This window comes from Ctenopharyngodon idella, chromosome 6, assembly GCF_019924925.1.
Source record: "Ctenopharyngodon idella isolate HZGC_01 chromosome 6, HZGC01, whole genome shotgun sequence".
Classification (NCBI taxonomy): Eukaryota; Metazoa; Chordata; class Actinopteri; order Cypriniformes; family Xenocyprididae; genus Ctenopharyngodon; species Ctenopharyngodon idella.
The window spans coordinates 23,357,284-23,374,794 of NC_067225.1; the positions used below are offsets into that span (position 1 = coordinate 23,357,284).

Sequence of the window (17,511 nt, forward strand, 5' to 3'; positions counted from 1 at the left end):
CTAGGGCCCATAGGACTGTCCAGAGGCAGGTAGAGCAGCTGGGCGACTCCGGGCTGAGCCAAATGGGGATGGGCTGGTGGCAGCGGGTGGGGGAGGGAGGAGGGAATCGCCTGTGGGATCTTATTTTTTTTGGCAGTGCTAGGAAAACAAACAGGGTGGCAGCAGATGTTTGAGTAATTGCTCATTCATCATTAACCTCCCCCCTGCCTGATACTCACAGAGAATCCAAGTCATCCTTATCAACTGCTGCATATCATCTGAACCGCTTTAATACCACTTCAGGTACAGTCCCAGAAGTAGATAAATTGCGATGTAATCCTGGAATATTCTCTTGTTGTATTTTGGGGCTTCATTTGAATACCCTGTGATGGTTAGAACTTTGTGATGAATGGGTAAGTCCTCAGCTCAGCTGGTAATTGGCTGATTGGTCGGTTGCTATGGGGATGAAGGGGGGACTGATACTTTCTCTGGCGCTCTGGTTAGAAACTAGTGATGGAACACCACTGAGCTTCACAAGTGCTTCACAAAGCAGCTGACATTGTACTACACTGTTCCTCTCTTGATATGTAAAATAACAAGACCACCTGAGCAGGGGACTAGTTTATTCTATTCCGAATCTAAGAACAATATTTACGATATACTTTTTTTTTTTTTTTTTTTTTTGCTTTAATTTTAGCTATAACTTCAATCTTTTTAGCTAATGTACTTTAAAAGTGTAGTTAAGCCAACTAAGGCTGCGTTTACACTGCAAGTCTTAATGCACAAATCTGATCTTTTGACAAAATCTGATTTTTTTTTTTTTTGTCCCGCCTGTTTGTTTACATTCTCATTAGACATGACTGTTATCCGATAACTGTGTTTACATTAATCCCCGCCCAAAACATTTTTGTCGGTGATCACTTTACTATGCGACATAGACCACGGGTTTTGAATGGATGTGCTATTAAAATTATTTATAATTCACGCCGGGTGGTACCATTATTATTTGCCAGCATGGATAAGTTAAAAGCTGTCATGGATGTTTGCAGTGCAAAATCTAACTGAACGTATAAAGACCAGCAGATCTACGGTTCGTTAGATCTAGAATTCTGAAGTAAAATAGCGTAGCTGTCACGATTGTTGACTTGCTCCGCTGCTTGCTCCATGCGGCTCTTCGGCTCTGCATCGGGCCTCCTGTCTACCAGCTCGATTTGAGGTTCAGCCCCTGGCTTCACATTAGCCAAGCCAATCAAAGCCAATCAAACTGTTGTCTCTTGTCTTTACCTCAACCTGTCAGCCCTTTGGCTCCGCCCCGGCTCTGCACCCCCTCGACTCAGCCTTGGTCAGTCATTGCTCTGCCTCTGACTTCGAGGGTCTCTGGCTGCGCCTCGACCCTGCGCCTCGACCCTACACCTCTTCAGCTCCCCTGGGCTTCTCCTTCCCTTCGGCTTCCCCGTCATCCTCACTCACTTTGTCTTCGCTCCGGTCTCCCGAACCCCCATCTCAGCTTCGGGCCCGCAAGCCAGCAGCTCCACCTTGGGCTTCCAGGCCGGGGATGTCGCCCTGGTCCGTCGACCTTTCTGCTCCGCTGGATATCACATACACCCTGGTTCCGCCCCCGCCAGCCAGTCCCCAGGTTCCACCTAGCCCTTCAGTCAAGGCTCCACCCTGGCTACAGGGCTACAATCCAATGTCATTACTGTACTTTTCTGTGAAAGTGTAAAAGTGACCATGCTGCATTCTGTGTTGTTCTCTGACAATGAAATGAATTTAATCTAAACTTTGTACTTGCTCCAAAAGTCTTGGTCTGATCTCTCTCATTGTAAGTGACAGAAAGTCTTCCATTGGTGTTCAGATGAGTCCAGATTTTATTAAACCACGCATCACTTTCTTTTCCTGTCAATCTCCTGTCCTTTTCCACTCACCCTAGCCTATCCCAATAGTGGCGATATTGGCTTGTGATGACTCACTTGGCTCTGCAGCCTTGCTCTTCTGACCTCCATATATACTTTTTATCAGAAAACCATCACTGACCGTGTTTGGCATGAGGAGGGTAGTCAGAATGACCAAGGCTTTGGGGACCTGCTCTTAAATGGAGCATGTTTATCACACCAGGGCAAGTTGCCTATATTGAGCACTTTTTTTCTCTTTCCAACATCCATCTTCTGGTGGCAATTCCATCTCTGGCCAAGCCCTCTAAGTGTACTGCAGAATTAATAAAGTGACATATGGAGACATATTCTGACCAGCTGTAAAACTTTAATGATGCAGAGCTAAATCCATGTTATATGCACATTATTGATAGGCTGTAAGTCTGCCTCCTGACACCTTTATACACAAGTGTGACCAGAGCAGCTCTCAAGAGAAGAACCTGGTGGAGTATATAAGCAAAATAGTGAAATTAACCATAACAGTTTGATTGCAAACATATTTTGTATATTTGCTTGCCTTTTAGGTCAGCAAGAGACATATATGAGAATGTGTAATTAGTACTGCATTTCTTTTTACTTTGCACCAACGAAAAGACATTAGTAAAAATTGTAAGAAGCTGCTACTATGTAGAGACCAATCTAACAAAGTTAAATTGACTAGCACACTAGTAACTATAGTAACTATATATTTTGTAAAAATGGTAATACTATTTCATTTTATACCTCGACACCTTGAGAGCCTAAGTCTGTGTGTATACATGTAATATAATATATAATAATATAATATAATATAATATAATATAATATAATATAATATAATTTTGGTGTAAAATTAGACACTTTAGCTTTAAAGTTTTTGTGTTATTATTATATTTCAGTTATCATTTACATGTACTCTTCCTAGTTTTTCTTACTTTAATTCTCTTGTTAGGATGTATTATGTGGTGCTTAATTCAAACACAGTACTCTGAAATTGTAGTTTCAATGAAAGGAAAACTGAGTTTCAGTAATGCATGTATTTTATACAAGATATATATTTGCATCTGAATGTGTGTATGTGATTTAGATTAAGATAGGTATAAATATAGATGTATGCATTTGCATACAAATGCATCAGCATTTTCATTAATGCTGAATTAATTAAACTGAGTCTATTGCAAAACACTTCCAGTAAAGAATCCATGAATACCATCGACTTTCTTCAGAGCAGATAAACAGTCAGTGTAACTAAACAACAGAGACAATACTGTCTGATTTACTTGGAAAGGGCCTCATTCTGTTGTTTCCAATAGACGAAGCCTCGCTTTCCTCTTCTGCGGATCTCCCACGTCATGTGATGTAATTAGCATTCCCATTTTCAACCGCTGTGTCTTGATACCTCTGTGCCACACACAATACCAAACCTGTGCTTGGAGACTGCAGGTGTGTAATCTGCATTTGGCACTGAATCAATTACTTACCCTGTATGGTAAATCAAGAACAATGAATCCCATTCTGCATGGACCACCACAGACATCCTCTCCACGAGATGTAATAGCTGTACACAACTGAACACCTAAAGAGAAAATAATAGAGCAAATCTTTTTCACTGCCTCAGTCATGCACCTTCTGCTACCTTCTGGCTTTAAAACAATATTGAATGCATTTTATAATAATAAAACGGTTTATTTCATTGTTGTATAGCGTATTGTGTAATGAAAACTGTCTAGGTCTGGGGCAGGGTAGGTTGGGACATGGAAAGAAAACAGAAAGCAGACACATTCAAACATGGATGTGACTAAACAGTTTGAATGGAGATATGTAGTGTGCACACATACCGGACAGGGAGGATTGCCACCAAATGTGTATTTATTAAAGGATTAGTTCACTTTCATATAAAATTTTCCTGATAATTTACTCACCCCCATGTCATCCAAGATGTTCATGTCTTTCTTTCTTCAGTCGAAAAGAAATTAAGGTTTTTGATGAAAACATTCCAGGATTATTCTCCTTATGGTGGACTTCAATGGCCTCCAAATGGTTGAAGGTCAAGATTATAGTTTCATTGCAGCTGCAAAGGGCTTTAAATGATACCAGATGAGGAATAAGGGTCTTATCTAGCGAAACGATTGGTCATTTTCGTAAAAAATTTAAATGTATATGCTTTATATAAACAAATGATCGCCTTCCAAGTGCTTCTGCCAAAACCGTACTTTCGTATTCTTCAAAAAGCTTACGCTGTATGTCCTACGCCTTCCCTATTCAACTTACGGAAAAAATGTAACTGGCACTGCGTTCGTTCCGTAAGTTGAATAGGGAAAGCGTAGGACATACAGCGTAAGCTTTTTGAAGAATACGAAAGTATGGAAATTTGAATTTTACTTTTAGTGCTTTGCTTAATCTATCAATCCAAAGAGTTGCAAAAGTGCTGAGATAAAGTTTTTAAGTTTTGTCTTTCAAGAACAAGTGGTAAACAAACGTAATAAGGATAAGCAGGAGAAACACAAAAAAGTTGCCATAAAAAGTTTTCTTGAATGTTTTTCTTTAGTTTTCAATGAATTAAAGGGTTCTTTGGAACATAGATTTTGATTTTATTGGAGGCACAGATACAAAATCAAAGCATGGTTTATGCATGCAGAATTCCCTCAGAATTCTGTAGAAAAATAAAATATGGAATACAAATAATATTTTAGCCCATGTCTGTTAGCTCTGGGGCCATCTATATGCTAGTGTATGCTGAAACATTGACAAAAATCGCTTTTAGCAGATATACACATTTAAAATGTATAGTCTTTCTCTTCCAGGAAAGTGGATCAAATATTGATGGCTCGTGGTGTGCCACACAAATTTTAGTCCAAATTCAGTGCTCTCTGGAATGAGACTGAGCCTCCTCCTGCGACCAACCAGCATGTGCTGCAGCAAATCATAGTTCATGGATATGAGTTAACTAAATTTTTCTTCCTCTTTTAATAGGACATAAAAACTCTGCTTATCAAGTGATTTCATGGGATCCTTAAGCACATCAATCGTAAAATTACAATTCACAATAATTGATTTGTAGTCGGTTGTTCTTTCTTTCTTTCTTTCTTTCTTTCTTTCTTTCTTTCTTTCTTTCTATCTTTCTTTCTTTCTTTCTTTCTTGATAGCCAATGGTACATTGCATATGATCATAACTCAAGAGATAAAAAGGCAAGGTTTCACTTGGTCTTCATACTTCATACCAAAAGAATGCATTATTAGGCCACTTACTCGGAATGTGGCTGTATGACTGCTTTGATTTTATTTAAAGATTCAATTTCACTAAGATTGTACTGAGATTATCAAAGTCATTCAACTGTTTATGGGCCTATTTGTAATGCTGTGCTTAGAGATTATAATTGTACAATTGGCCTGTAATTGTTGAGAACTGAGCCACTTAAATGATTCTTTTTCAGAGTAACTCGCACTATAACCACTTTTTTAACCTTTATGCAATAGCTTTTAGACATAATCATGATTGCTACCCATTCAGACCTTTTATGATCAAAGTTTCATGCTATTACCGGGCTGCAATAAGACCCCCTCTCCATGTCAAATGATATCACTTTCCCATTTGTTTGAAGCGCTGTAAAAGTCTTGGCCACATAGGAATGCTTGTTAGAAATCGGACTACATACTAATGGATTTCTTCTTTAACATTCATTTAGGAACAAAGAGAAAAGGCTTTTAAAAGTTTATCCTGATCCTGATGTTGCAGTCACCATTAAGGTGCTGTAGTTCTAAAGGCTGTCAACCTCAAGTCTCATGTGATTTTGTGTGTGTGTGTTTGAGGGTGAGTCTTGGCAAATGATTAGGGGCCCATTATTGCAGATAGGGAGGACCTAGATTGGAGCTATATATAGCTCCTGCTGTAGAGTCACATTGGGAGCATGATGGATGCTGTCATGCTTCTGTAATTAAGGAAGGGAGTTTAAGTGGCACACCTGGGTATACAGGTTTACTGCACAGCAAAGAAAGATCAGTGTGTGAGTCTGTGTGTGTGAGAGATGCAAGCTTTCAGAAGAACACATCCATTTGCATACTCTATATATTATATTAGTTTAGATAGAAATTTTAATGGATTTATTATTTAACTGCATTTTTATTGTTGCTCGGTTTCTTTATTAATTTAACCTGAGAACTGACTGGTGTGTAAATTTAATTTTGTTTGATATTTGAAATTCAGAATTTTTGTTTGCAGAATTTATTATACCAATTTCAATGCCACTCCAAATCAAATATGCTTCATTGCTATTGTTCAAGAAGGTAATGCAGTAAATAATCAGTAAAGATCAAAGAAATAAATTAAAAGACAGTTTGTCAATAAAATGACATAATTCAGCTCCATTTGCAATTCAAGGCCTAATGACAGATATCAAATATTTTGACACATCTATTTTTTGTCCTGCCTGTTTACATTAATACCTCACCAATACAGGCATTTTGACCAGGAAGCGCATTTGATTGTCCACTGCTCAAAACCAACTGCCCCTCTGTAAGTGCATGGGAAACTAATTAGTTTGAACAATACTGTAGAAAGAAAAAGATTTTTTCTCTTGTTAATTTTAGTATCAACATGCTACTGAACTAGTGCTTTTCATATCCTGGGTTTGAATTACCCAATTAATTCAATTAGTTGAAGCATTGTGATGTCTTCATCTACAGAAAGCTTGTGAACGCTTCTAGATTCAGAAAGCTTGTGGTTTTAGCCTTGTGATTTCTGTCCCCATTTTTTTGATTTTCACACAGTAGTTTCACTTATATTCCTAGAGAGACCAGATTGATCTAATGGCCTAATGTAAAACATTGTTCTATTTCTTTTTTTGTAGTGAGTGGAATTGCTTATTGCTTGTTTGCCTCCGCATTACACCCTTTAGAGTAGACAGCTCAGTTATAGCCCTCAGCTAGTCTACTTCCACAGATTTCTAAAAGTTCTTACATTTTTAAAGATGATATTGAGAGAGCTCCTTTAAATTTTTTTTCTTCTTCTTCTGTCATTTCTAATGAGATTCTATTCAGCTACCACTTTCATAGTGGTGGAAAATGCAAGCCCAAATGGTGTACACTGCAACAACAAAGTTTTTTGAATCATTTCTATTCCTCAAATCAGTAATCAGTTTTGTTGCAAACAGAATTAGTTTGTTAAAATGACCATGCTTCCAGATATAAAGCCAGAATGAACTGTGATTACAGGAGCACCGTTTCATTGCCTAGAAAACATTTATAATGACTTTATATGAGATGTTATTTGTGGAACATAACATATCCTTACCTGATAGAGCTTCATTCAGCAGTAAAAGGGTAATCACTTTAATCTTTTTGGATCATATGATAGTATTTTAGGTATTGTCTAGTTTCCCTGTATTATCACTGAAATGCATTTGAGAATGGATACAAGTTAGTTTAACTGTGTAAAACTGCAGTTTGCAAGAAATAGAGGTACACTCTCTGACCTCAAAACAGACACAAAAACACATTGAGACAAAATAAATTATAGACACTAGTTGGTTTCCTTCTGACTGATTCATATTTTCATGCAAATACAGTTCCTTATCTTCTTTTTTTAATTCAGAAATTTCATCCAGCTTTCCACTATAGGGACGGGTCTTAATCAACTAGTCAGTTAGTAAATTCAACTAGTTTATAGATTTTCTAAAAAAAAAAATTATACTTTTTTTTTTTTTTTCCCCAGTTGTGCTTGTTGATATCGTGGGGAGCTTTCTCTTAAAGTTTGGGTTTTTGTGTTTTATGGGGACTTTCCATAGACATAATGATTTTTATACTGTACAAACTGTATTCTATCCCCTTACCCTGAACCTAACCATTACAGAAAACTTTCTGCATTTTTAGATTTTTTAAAAAACCACTTAGTGTGATTTATAAGCTGTTTTCCTCATCAAAAGATGTGCCCACAAGGACAATGATAAATATCCCCTTTAAAGCCCTTGTTGCAAGCAAAAACAGTCTTGAGATCCCTATATTTTGTTGTAGTCTCTTACTCTCAGTATTACTGTTTTTAAAGCCGGGGACATGTCTTATTGAAACATACAAGACATGTGTCAATTTGGTGGCCAAAACCAGCTTGATTAGGGCTTATTAATATTAATATGACTTGTAAACAAATTGTTCTGAAAAATTCAACCTATACTAGCCAATTTTGATATGTAGTTTTGCACATCCCTATTTTCCATTCCCAGTCAGTCTCTTTCCCCCATCTGTTGGTGTGAATATACTTGTATTTCTGTGCTTGTACAGAGGAGAGAAGCAGCATATGTGTGTGTAACCATGGGCAATCATGGCCTATTGTACAAACAAACCCAGAGCTTGGATCACATTGTTATTCCCAGCACCATGCCAAGCCACTTTGGCCTTCAAAATCCATCATGTGCCCCCTAACTCTGGCATGTAAGATAATGGTGGATGTCCAAATGACAAACCATCTGGTGTGTCCCTATTGAAAAGTACTGAATGATGACGATGATGGCATTTATAATAATGTCCGAAATAATCAGACCTAATCAACTCTGACCTTAATTCCCACTCAGTACCGCGTCTTTGTGTGACTTTGAGAAAGTCATTTCCTTCACTAGTTTTAATGGCTTTCCACTTTTTTCCTCCAGTTATAACTAAAAATGGCCATTCTGACGCTTTCTGAGCCACATGAGATGGGTTTTCACAGTCGTAAGGAAATGTTGTGTACATCAGCAATCTTGTAGTGAGATTGGGTAAGATTGCGGCAGATAGCTGTTCTGATCTCATCTCGTGTTTGAGATGTCGAGGGTTTTTAATACAAAATGTGCCACATAGTCTATAGCCTTGAGCAAGGAAGGGTGGACAAAATGGATAAAAGAATCATTCATTTTTCCCTCAACTCGAAACATATTTTCCCCCAAGGTCATGCATATGGATGTTGTAGTTTAGTGGTAAAGACCTGAGCTTATAATTCAAAGGTTTTGGGTTTAAAGACTATAAGAATGCTGTGGATTAGCTGTTAGACATTTTGCATGGTAAAAATTGTCACTGTCATATGACTATTAATGTATAGAGAACTGGATAGGTTTAGTTTAAGATACATCAGGGTGGGGTTAGGAGCTCAAAAATATCCGTATAATTGTAAAATGGACTTATTTACTGTAGGATTCACAAGCAGTTTTATGTTTTTAAGCTATTCACATGCAAGTACTTTTAAGTTTTAAGCTTTCAATACACCTTTCAATACATACATACATATTGTATGTTTCTGTAAATATCAAAAATGTACAGGTATGTGTACATTATATGTATTATTACTACAAATTCGTATTCGAGATCACCCCAGGCATTCAGATTATCTTATATGCCTATTGTGTCTTGCATTGTTTTTTAACATCCCACCATGAGGGTTCCAGTTTTAAGACACCTCAAAGCTTCTTGTTATGTGTATAGTTGTTGTTATGGTAAAATATCTAAGCTTGTAATTGAAAGGTTGTAGATTTGAACCCAAGAAGGAATAATTAACGAGTTGCCATCATCTAACCCTTGAGCAAAATATTTAAACTAAGGGTCACTGTGATTGTCCCTGTAGTAAAAAAATAAAAAAGATTATGTCACTTTAGATAAAACATCTGCTAAATGAATAAATGTGAATGTCATGCACTGAATAGCTTGAAAGACTGCCTCAATATGCATGTTGAAGTCATTGTTGTCCTCAACATAATGGACTGTATCACCTTTTTCCTTTCATTAAGCCGTTAAAGATGAGACAAAACATGAATTTATTTTAGGATGCTTTATGCAGTACTTAGTGCCATTTAATGTGCTATTTATTTTATTCAGCCAGTTTAACAAACCACATGTGGAGCTGCTTTTCAGGTTGTACAACTCACACCCTTGATACTCTGTGTTTCGGTGCACATCGATTTGTCCACTTGACTTCTTATGAATCAGGCACCTGGCTGCTTCATTCACATCACTCAAATTGTGCATTAGCCGCCTGACCTGCCCTCACAACCTGACGCACGTGCACCTGCTTTGATGTATGTCACACAAATGCCGTATACAGCTAATACACACCTGTTCCTTATGCAATCCAGCATTTAGCCTCCCCACCTGCCTCCCGGATACTGAACACCTGGCTTGTGCTCTGGACCAGCTGTGATCTTTGTCATACTCAACCTTAAAATATGTGCTTTCCAATAATCTAATCTAATTTTAGAGAATGTTAGATAGATGAAATAGAGGACAGGAAGCGCTGGAGGACACTTAATTTCTAATGCGATTGTCTTACTCTCATGTCTCATTTTCTTTCTAGATTTGTGTGCTTTGACAGCCCTTTTCTTGGTTGATTATTTCACCAATTTCTTATTTCAATTCCTTTCCGTTTACCGATTCATTATTTTGATTCCTAATTTTACACTGTTTTTTAGTGCTAAGGAGACAAGCTACAATTTTGGCTGTAGTTCATTTTTACATTACATTTTACATTTGTGCAATTTGAAAAAGCGACTTACACTGCATTTAAAGTATACATTTTATCAGTTCATGACATCTTTGAGATTGACTAATGATCTACTGTTAGGGCTTAAAGAACACCTCAATTAAGCATCTTTGCTAAATTTCAAGAGTTTTTTTGAGATTGTGATTTGCAACATTATCAGGAAACTCTGTTTCTTCCTCTCTGACCCGTTTACTTGTTCTTTCACTCTTTTTATCATCCATTTGCTTTCCATCTGCCTCCTCTCTTTTCCTCTCAATCAGTGCCCACTTGCTCTTCTTAGCTTGTTGATTTCCCTATGCCCCAAATGTTCTGTATTTACCCATGCACTCAGTCTGCATACACTGGGCTGCTGAAGGTATGCACTCGGGCTAAATGGATGTCCAGAGCTTTCATCCTCACAAGTGCTTCGTCATCTCAGCAGCTTTTCACTCACTTATTCATTCCAGAATCCCTTTCTATGGGATTTTATATTCAGCAACAAGACCTGACTCTTTTATGAACTATCAGCGAAGTAAACAGAACAGAAATTATTAAAATTGCATGTGGATTTTCAGTGTTTTGTGAAAAGAGAGAGACAACTCAGATCAGCAGGCCATTGGGCAAAAACAAGACACAGATTTGCTACTTAAAGGTGCAGTGTGTAATTTCTGATTTTTTGGTAACACCAAGCACACTTGCAAAAAAAAAACAACAGGTTTTTAAACAGGTTTCCTAAACAGTCCACTCATATGCCACTATTATACTTATTATAAATATTTTTTTCTGTAATAAAAAAAAAAAAAATGTAATTTTGAAAAATCGTCAAGGGCCTTTAAGCTTTAAAATGTGTTAAATGACAAAAAAAAAAAAAAAAAAGGCAAAAAAGTACCGTAAATGTAGTCCATATGACTTGTGCACAACATGAATTAAATTCATAATTTGCTGATAATCTTCCATAATCCCCTCCAGTAAACTGTTAAACAGGGAACTGCTGCAGTGGGTCAATTCGGATTCATGAGCAAGTAATTTCAATTCAGGCATCGTTCTGATTCGTGAACAAAATGTCCAGTCTGATTTGTAAACTGAATCAACTGATTCATTGACAAGAACCAGTTCAGATTGATTCTTTACTGATCTGTTCAGTCTGTTTCAATGGTCCAGTCACAGTGATTCTCAAGTTAACAGCTCACTGAAGGGAACAGATTTTGGTCTGTTCCCTACACAAAGCTATATATTGCTTCAGAAGACATGGCATCTTGCACAAATGTGGTATGGGCCACTTTTGGTACTTTTTTTTTTTTTTTGTCATTAAACAGATCGTAAACTAATGAAGAAGGAGAATGGGAGCACTATGGCTCAGGCTCTGCTGTTCTCAACGTCGTCAAAATAAATGTCCGTCACACCATCAAAATAAAAGTCACAACAACAAGCGTGGCTTACGTCACTTCAGAGTTCCTTCTGCCGGTGTGAATGCAACCAGAAAAAATGGCCCTAGGGGAACATTTAGTTCTCTGGGAACTGCTCTGGTGGCTAGTTCCTATAACTACCCGGTGCAAAAGCCCCTATTGATGCTTTAAAATTCTTCTTTTGTGTTCCACAGAAAAATAGTAGCACTCAGTTTTGAATTGGCATCAGGGTGATTTAATAGTGACAGAATCTCATTTACTATATTGGTCTCGATTATTTGATAAATCGAGGGTTGGGCACAGACATTGTTTTGAAAACAAACAGATTATATAGTTCTTGGTATGTTTGCTGTGTGCTATTGTCCATTTTCCCAGTATAATCTGTCCACTTCCCTTTATAATCTGTTGATTTCTTTTGTACTGATTTACTCAACAGAGTTCCATGCGCAATTCTTAGTTCTGCTGATAATGTGTGAGGTTGGACGGCATGCAGTTTAATCCTCATGGGCAGATGAGATGCCGCATGTTGAACTGAGGGTCAAAGGGGCACTGATGCATGCCGATCGAGTGTGGAGATTAGGCCAGTGTCCAGTTGTAATTACAATGGTAATTCCACTCTCCAGATGGATGCTTTTACAAGCGAGTGCATCAAGGACAGTCCACACTGACGGCTTTGCGGAGGCTGAGGAAAGCAGCTTACGTTAAATGGGGGGACGGGTATCATCAGTCTATTGCGTCTCCAGCCTTTGACTTCATGGTTAATGCCTGGAGATCATACTTTAATGCTGTTGTCCCTTGCTTTTGACTCTGCCATAATGTATAAAGACTCACACTTTAATACCACTTCGATGAAGCGGGTAACGTGCCTGCCATGCTCCTCAGCGGGAGAGCGCCGAGACCCCTGCTGTTCAGAATCGAATCCCACGCACACACACAAACAGGCATAAACAAATGCACCGCAGAACGGGAAATAATGTGGAACTGTTCAGAGATTGTCATTTGATAGAAAGAGGAACAAAGATAGAGTAGGGATGAAACATGGGAAGATGCTGAGGGATGAACTTTTATTGGGACACAAGAATGTCTATATTCCAGTCTTCCAGATTCTTGTCCCAAATGCTTGATCCTGAATTTTTTTAGTGTAGCAGTGTGGGATTTACAGACTTTCTAAGTTTCAATTTTCATCTTGGTAGGAACTTTCATGTAGGGACTCTGTATATGAACTCTCACTGTGCTTTATTTCACAGGTTGGGCTTCCCCATGATGCTGATGACCTGCACAATAGGCATGTGCTACCTGCTCGCAACTCACATCGGACTTGGCTGGAACACATAAACGTTCCCTCTACATGGGGAGCCAGAAAGACTTTTGGTGTGTCTTCAGGTTTGTGTTTGAGTGTGGATGCAAATGCGTGTCTGTTCTTCTTGGATGGATCCATGAAGACTTCGTCGACCTTATTCATCCTGAGAGACTAATCTTTACATGTAGGAGAGGTACAGAGAAGATAAACTATGGGAACATCTGATCATCTGATGTATTCTTACAGGTGTATCACACTGCTATGGTGCTACTGCTGTTTTGTGATAATGCTACAAATGTGATAAGTGAGAGATTTTTGGAAAACCTGTTTATATTTGCCAAATAATAATAATTAATAAAAAAAAAAAAAAAAAAAAAACAAGATTTTTTTTTTTTTTTTTTTAATGCCAACTATCTGCTTATTTATTGATGCACAGTTTGGATTACAACGTTTTCATTTTGAGACATTTTTGAAAGGGATCCTGTGTGGCCCACAATCGTTGAAATATTGAAACTCTAATCTTGTAGAATTCATACAATTAAATAATTAAGACCCATCACAGTCTGCAATTAATTAGATATTATCTAATTCACAAAACTGGTCAGCACTGTTTCATCTTATTTGTGAGCTATAAGTACAGATATAATGTATGAAACAACTTAATTGCAAAGGTTTAAAGGGTTAGTTCACCCAAAAATGAAATTTATATCATTAAGTACTCACCCTCGTGTCATCCCTTTGTTTGTCTTTGGAACACAAATTAAGATATTTTTGATGAAATCCAAGGGTATCTGATCCACACATAGGCAGCTACGACATTGCACCTTTTGAGGTCCAGAAAGGTACTAAAGATATCGTTAAAACTGTCAACGTGACTACAGTGGTTTGCTATTTTCGTTGCAGAGCTTCAGTGTTTGTGTCTGAACGCAGGTTTACGCATTCGTCGTGCTGCTCACGTGACCAAAGCCGGCCAATAATGAGCCGCCGTTCAGACGTAAACACTGAAGCTCTGTAACGAAAATAGCATGTGTAATGTCGTAGCTGCCTATGTGTGTATCAGATACCCTCGGATTTCATCAAAAATATCTTAATTCGTGTTCCGGAGACAAATGAAGGTCTTACAGGTTTGGTGCTACATGAGAGTAAGTATTTTGATAGAAATTTAATTTTTTGGTGAACTAACCCTTTAATGACAAAAGTTTCATTACCACAAAATGTAGTTGGGTAGCACTTTCTGTGATGCCTGTAATGCACCTTATAACAAGTTTTGTGTTGTAAATAATTGTAACCACAGTTATAATACATTTTAATGCTTACTTTACCTATTAATTGTTATACCTTTTTTAACTATAATGCATTAAACATTGATCACAAATGTTTAAACGTGAATATGCAAGTATTAATTGTGGTTACAGTTATTTACAGCATTAATGTAAATATACCCCTGAAGACCTCTATAATTGCATTATACAGTGTGTGGATACAGGACATATAGAAAGTGTTACTGTTATGGGTGTTCCCAGGCTTTTTGTTTTCAGTCACTGTTTGTTTGCAACAACAAGAAAATCTTGCATCTGACTGCATAGAGAGAGTTTATGTAATCAGTGATGCATAAGATGGCCTGTGTTTTAATCAGTGCACACCATTTTTTAATTTGGCCATTTCAGCACAGACCTAATTAATCATTTCTATCACAATCCACTACAGAACTACCAGCTATATGAAGAATTAAATGTGTAAGTACTTAAAGTAAATTAATAGCAAGATACAATTATCTCTATATTAATCCCATGACATGTTTTTAAGCAGCTTAAAAAATGCCACCATATAAGAAAGGACCTTACTAAAACCCTCTATTAAAGCATTCATTTATGAATCAATAATAATCTGGAAATTATAACTTCACATAAATGTATTTGATATTTAACTGATCAGATCATTTTGCCATTTACCTGTAGAGATTATATTTTTGAAGATAGTCGTGTGTAGATAATATAATCGCCCATGTTTCTTAATAACGCGTGTTGCCCCTGGCGAATAATTCTTTATTTTACCCCCATTATGAACATTTGCTGAAAACTTGTAAAGGATGATCAGTTTATTGCTTGTCTGTACATGTTCTGTGACTGGAACTAACAACTGTTGTACAGTAAAAAGAACCATCAAACCTTCATTTGAGAATTTGATTCAGTGGCTTTTAGAATATTTCATGCACCAGGCAGCTACATATTCAACCATATCAGACTAAACACCTGTGTGTACCAAGATTCCTTGTTCCCAGCATCTCAATCATGCATGGGAAGAAATGATGAATCTCACAACAGCATTCAGTTTGAATGGGGAAAAGACATTAAGATTCATCAAGATAAGAAATGTTATATATAAACAGGAAAACTTGGAATTGTGGGAAATGCAGTGTATCTGTATGTAATTTGTAATTTGCCTTTTTGTTTGTTTATCACGTCTTGAATGCATATTATCAGTGCATGCATATCACCACACTATTATGGAATAGCTGGAATGCTGTAGCCAAGTATGGTGTCCCATACTCGGAATTTGTGCTCTGCATTTATCCCATCCAAGTGCACACACACAGCAGTGAGCAGTGTACAAACACACACACACCCGGAGCAGTGGGCAGCCAATTTTTGCTGAGGTGCCCGGGGAGCAGTTGGGGGTTTGGTGCCTTGTTTAAGGGTCTCACCTCAGTCCTGGTATTGAGGATGGAAGAGAGTGCTGTACATTCACTCCCCCTACGACAATTCCTGCCGGTACTGAGACTCGAACCCGCAACCTTTGGGTTACAAGTCTGACTTTCTAACCATTAGGCCCTGACTGGAGGTGGAGGAAATGAAATCGGCAAAAAGGTGCTGATTACCTCCAGCAACCATGAAATGTCACAGGCGACACTGGGCAATGAAGCAGTCACTCAGAAACCAGAATGCCTTTGCTTATTCCCTTGTTTCCATAAATGCCTAAACAATTTCAAATGTCAAAGATCGTTTTCGGGAAGTTGCTACCATACGTCTTTAGTTCATAAGAGGCTGTAGAATGCTACAAATTTCACAAAAGTATGATTTTGCCTGATTTAATTTTTATTTTGGCAGTTTAAAATCTTCAAATACTTTTGATGCCTCAAAAAATCAAGAAAAAGCACAGACCTATTACATTTTTTAAAAAGAAAAAAGCATTTTTAGCACAAAAAAAAAAAAAATTGCACATAAATAGTCAAAATTATGCGATAGTAAGTTACATTATGACACAGAAGTAAAAAATTATGACAAAAGTCATAGTTGACATTAATATAAAAGTCAAAATGTTGACTGATATAAAATATCTTAATTATGCCAAAACAATATGACTCATAATACTCTGACTTTATCTTAGAATATTTTTCTTATGTGGCGGAAATGGGCTTCCATACAGAAGAAAACAAGCAGACAAAGAAACTTAAAAGTGTGTAAGTATCATCAAACAGCGATTTTAAGTGTCAAACCTACAATGAACCTTTATATAAAAAAATAAAACCAGCATTTGGAGTAATAATACAAATTGTTTTTATTCTTATATTGAATTACACCTCCCACAATGGCAGCTTAGGGAACTACAAATAAAAATCTCAAGAAGATACAGCAGTGGTCGTGAGCATATATTACAGCTCTGTATCTGTTTATATGTATATATGGCTGTGGATTCTTGTGTAGTTTGTGTGTGTGTACTTAGCCTTGGGAAAGAGAGAATGTTAAAAGGTAAGTCAGTTCTCCTGTGAGTCAGTCTCAGAATAAAGAACACTGGGCTAGACAGTTGCACATATGGCATGATAACACTTCTGCCATGGCAACATCTGCTGAGCATCTTCATCTCCTGAAAATCCACTGCATGTTTCAGACTCATACCCCCGGTTTCATAGACAAGGCTTAAGCTAGTCCTAGACTAAAATGCATGTTTGAGCTGTTGTAACTGAAAGTAACTTGTACTGACAGATCTTAAAATATGTCATTGCCATCGTTTTGTCTCAAGATGCACACCAGTTATGTTTTTTTCAAGTGAACGTTTATAAAAGCTACTTAAATGCCATAATTGATCTAAGGCTTAATCCTGTCTGTGAAACCGAGCCATAGAGCGTTAGCATACTAACACAAGTTATTTCCTTGTAGTATCACCGTGACACATTTGATGCAAAATAAGACTTAAAAAAGAATTTAAGACAAATTTTGCCCACTATAAATGTAAAATTTTGAACTGTCCATTCAAAACATTTTCCACCAAACCTATAAATAATCTTTTTGAAATGTTAAACCGTTCCCTTTTACACAGCAACCCTAAAATTTTTGCCTTTCATTTCTTGATCTTTTGGATTTTGAATCTCTGTCAGCAACATTTGTCAGCTGGTTCCATTAGTTTCCAGCTTATTGTTCCCTTGACTTTCTATCAAATAAGGTA

At 37.3% G+C, this 17,511-nt stretch overlaps 1 protein-coding gene across 1 annotated transcript in view; it reads left to right on the top strand.

The window, feature by feature from the left end:
- oca2 (oculocutaneous albinism II) overlaps positions 1-13,817 on the top strand; it is an 83,803-nt gene extending 69,986 nt beyond the window's left edge. Inside the window, exon 24 of the mRNA XM_051898164.1 lies at positions 13,016-13,817. Within this exon, the coding sequence (XP_051754124.1) occupies positions 13,016-13,103 (88 nt within the window). The 3' untranslated portion in view covers positions 13,104-13,817. The remainder of the gene's footprint in view (positions 1-13,015) is intronic.
- The last annotated feature ends 3,694 nt before the right edge of the window (positions 13,818-17,511 follow it).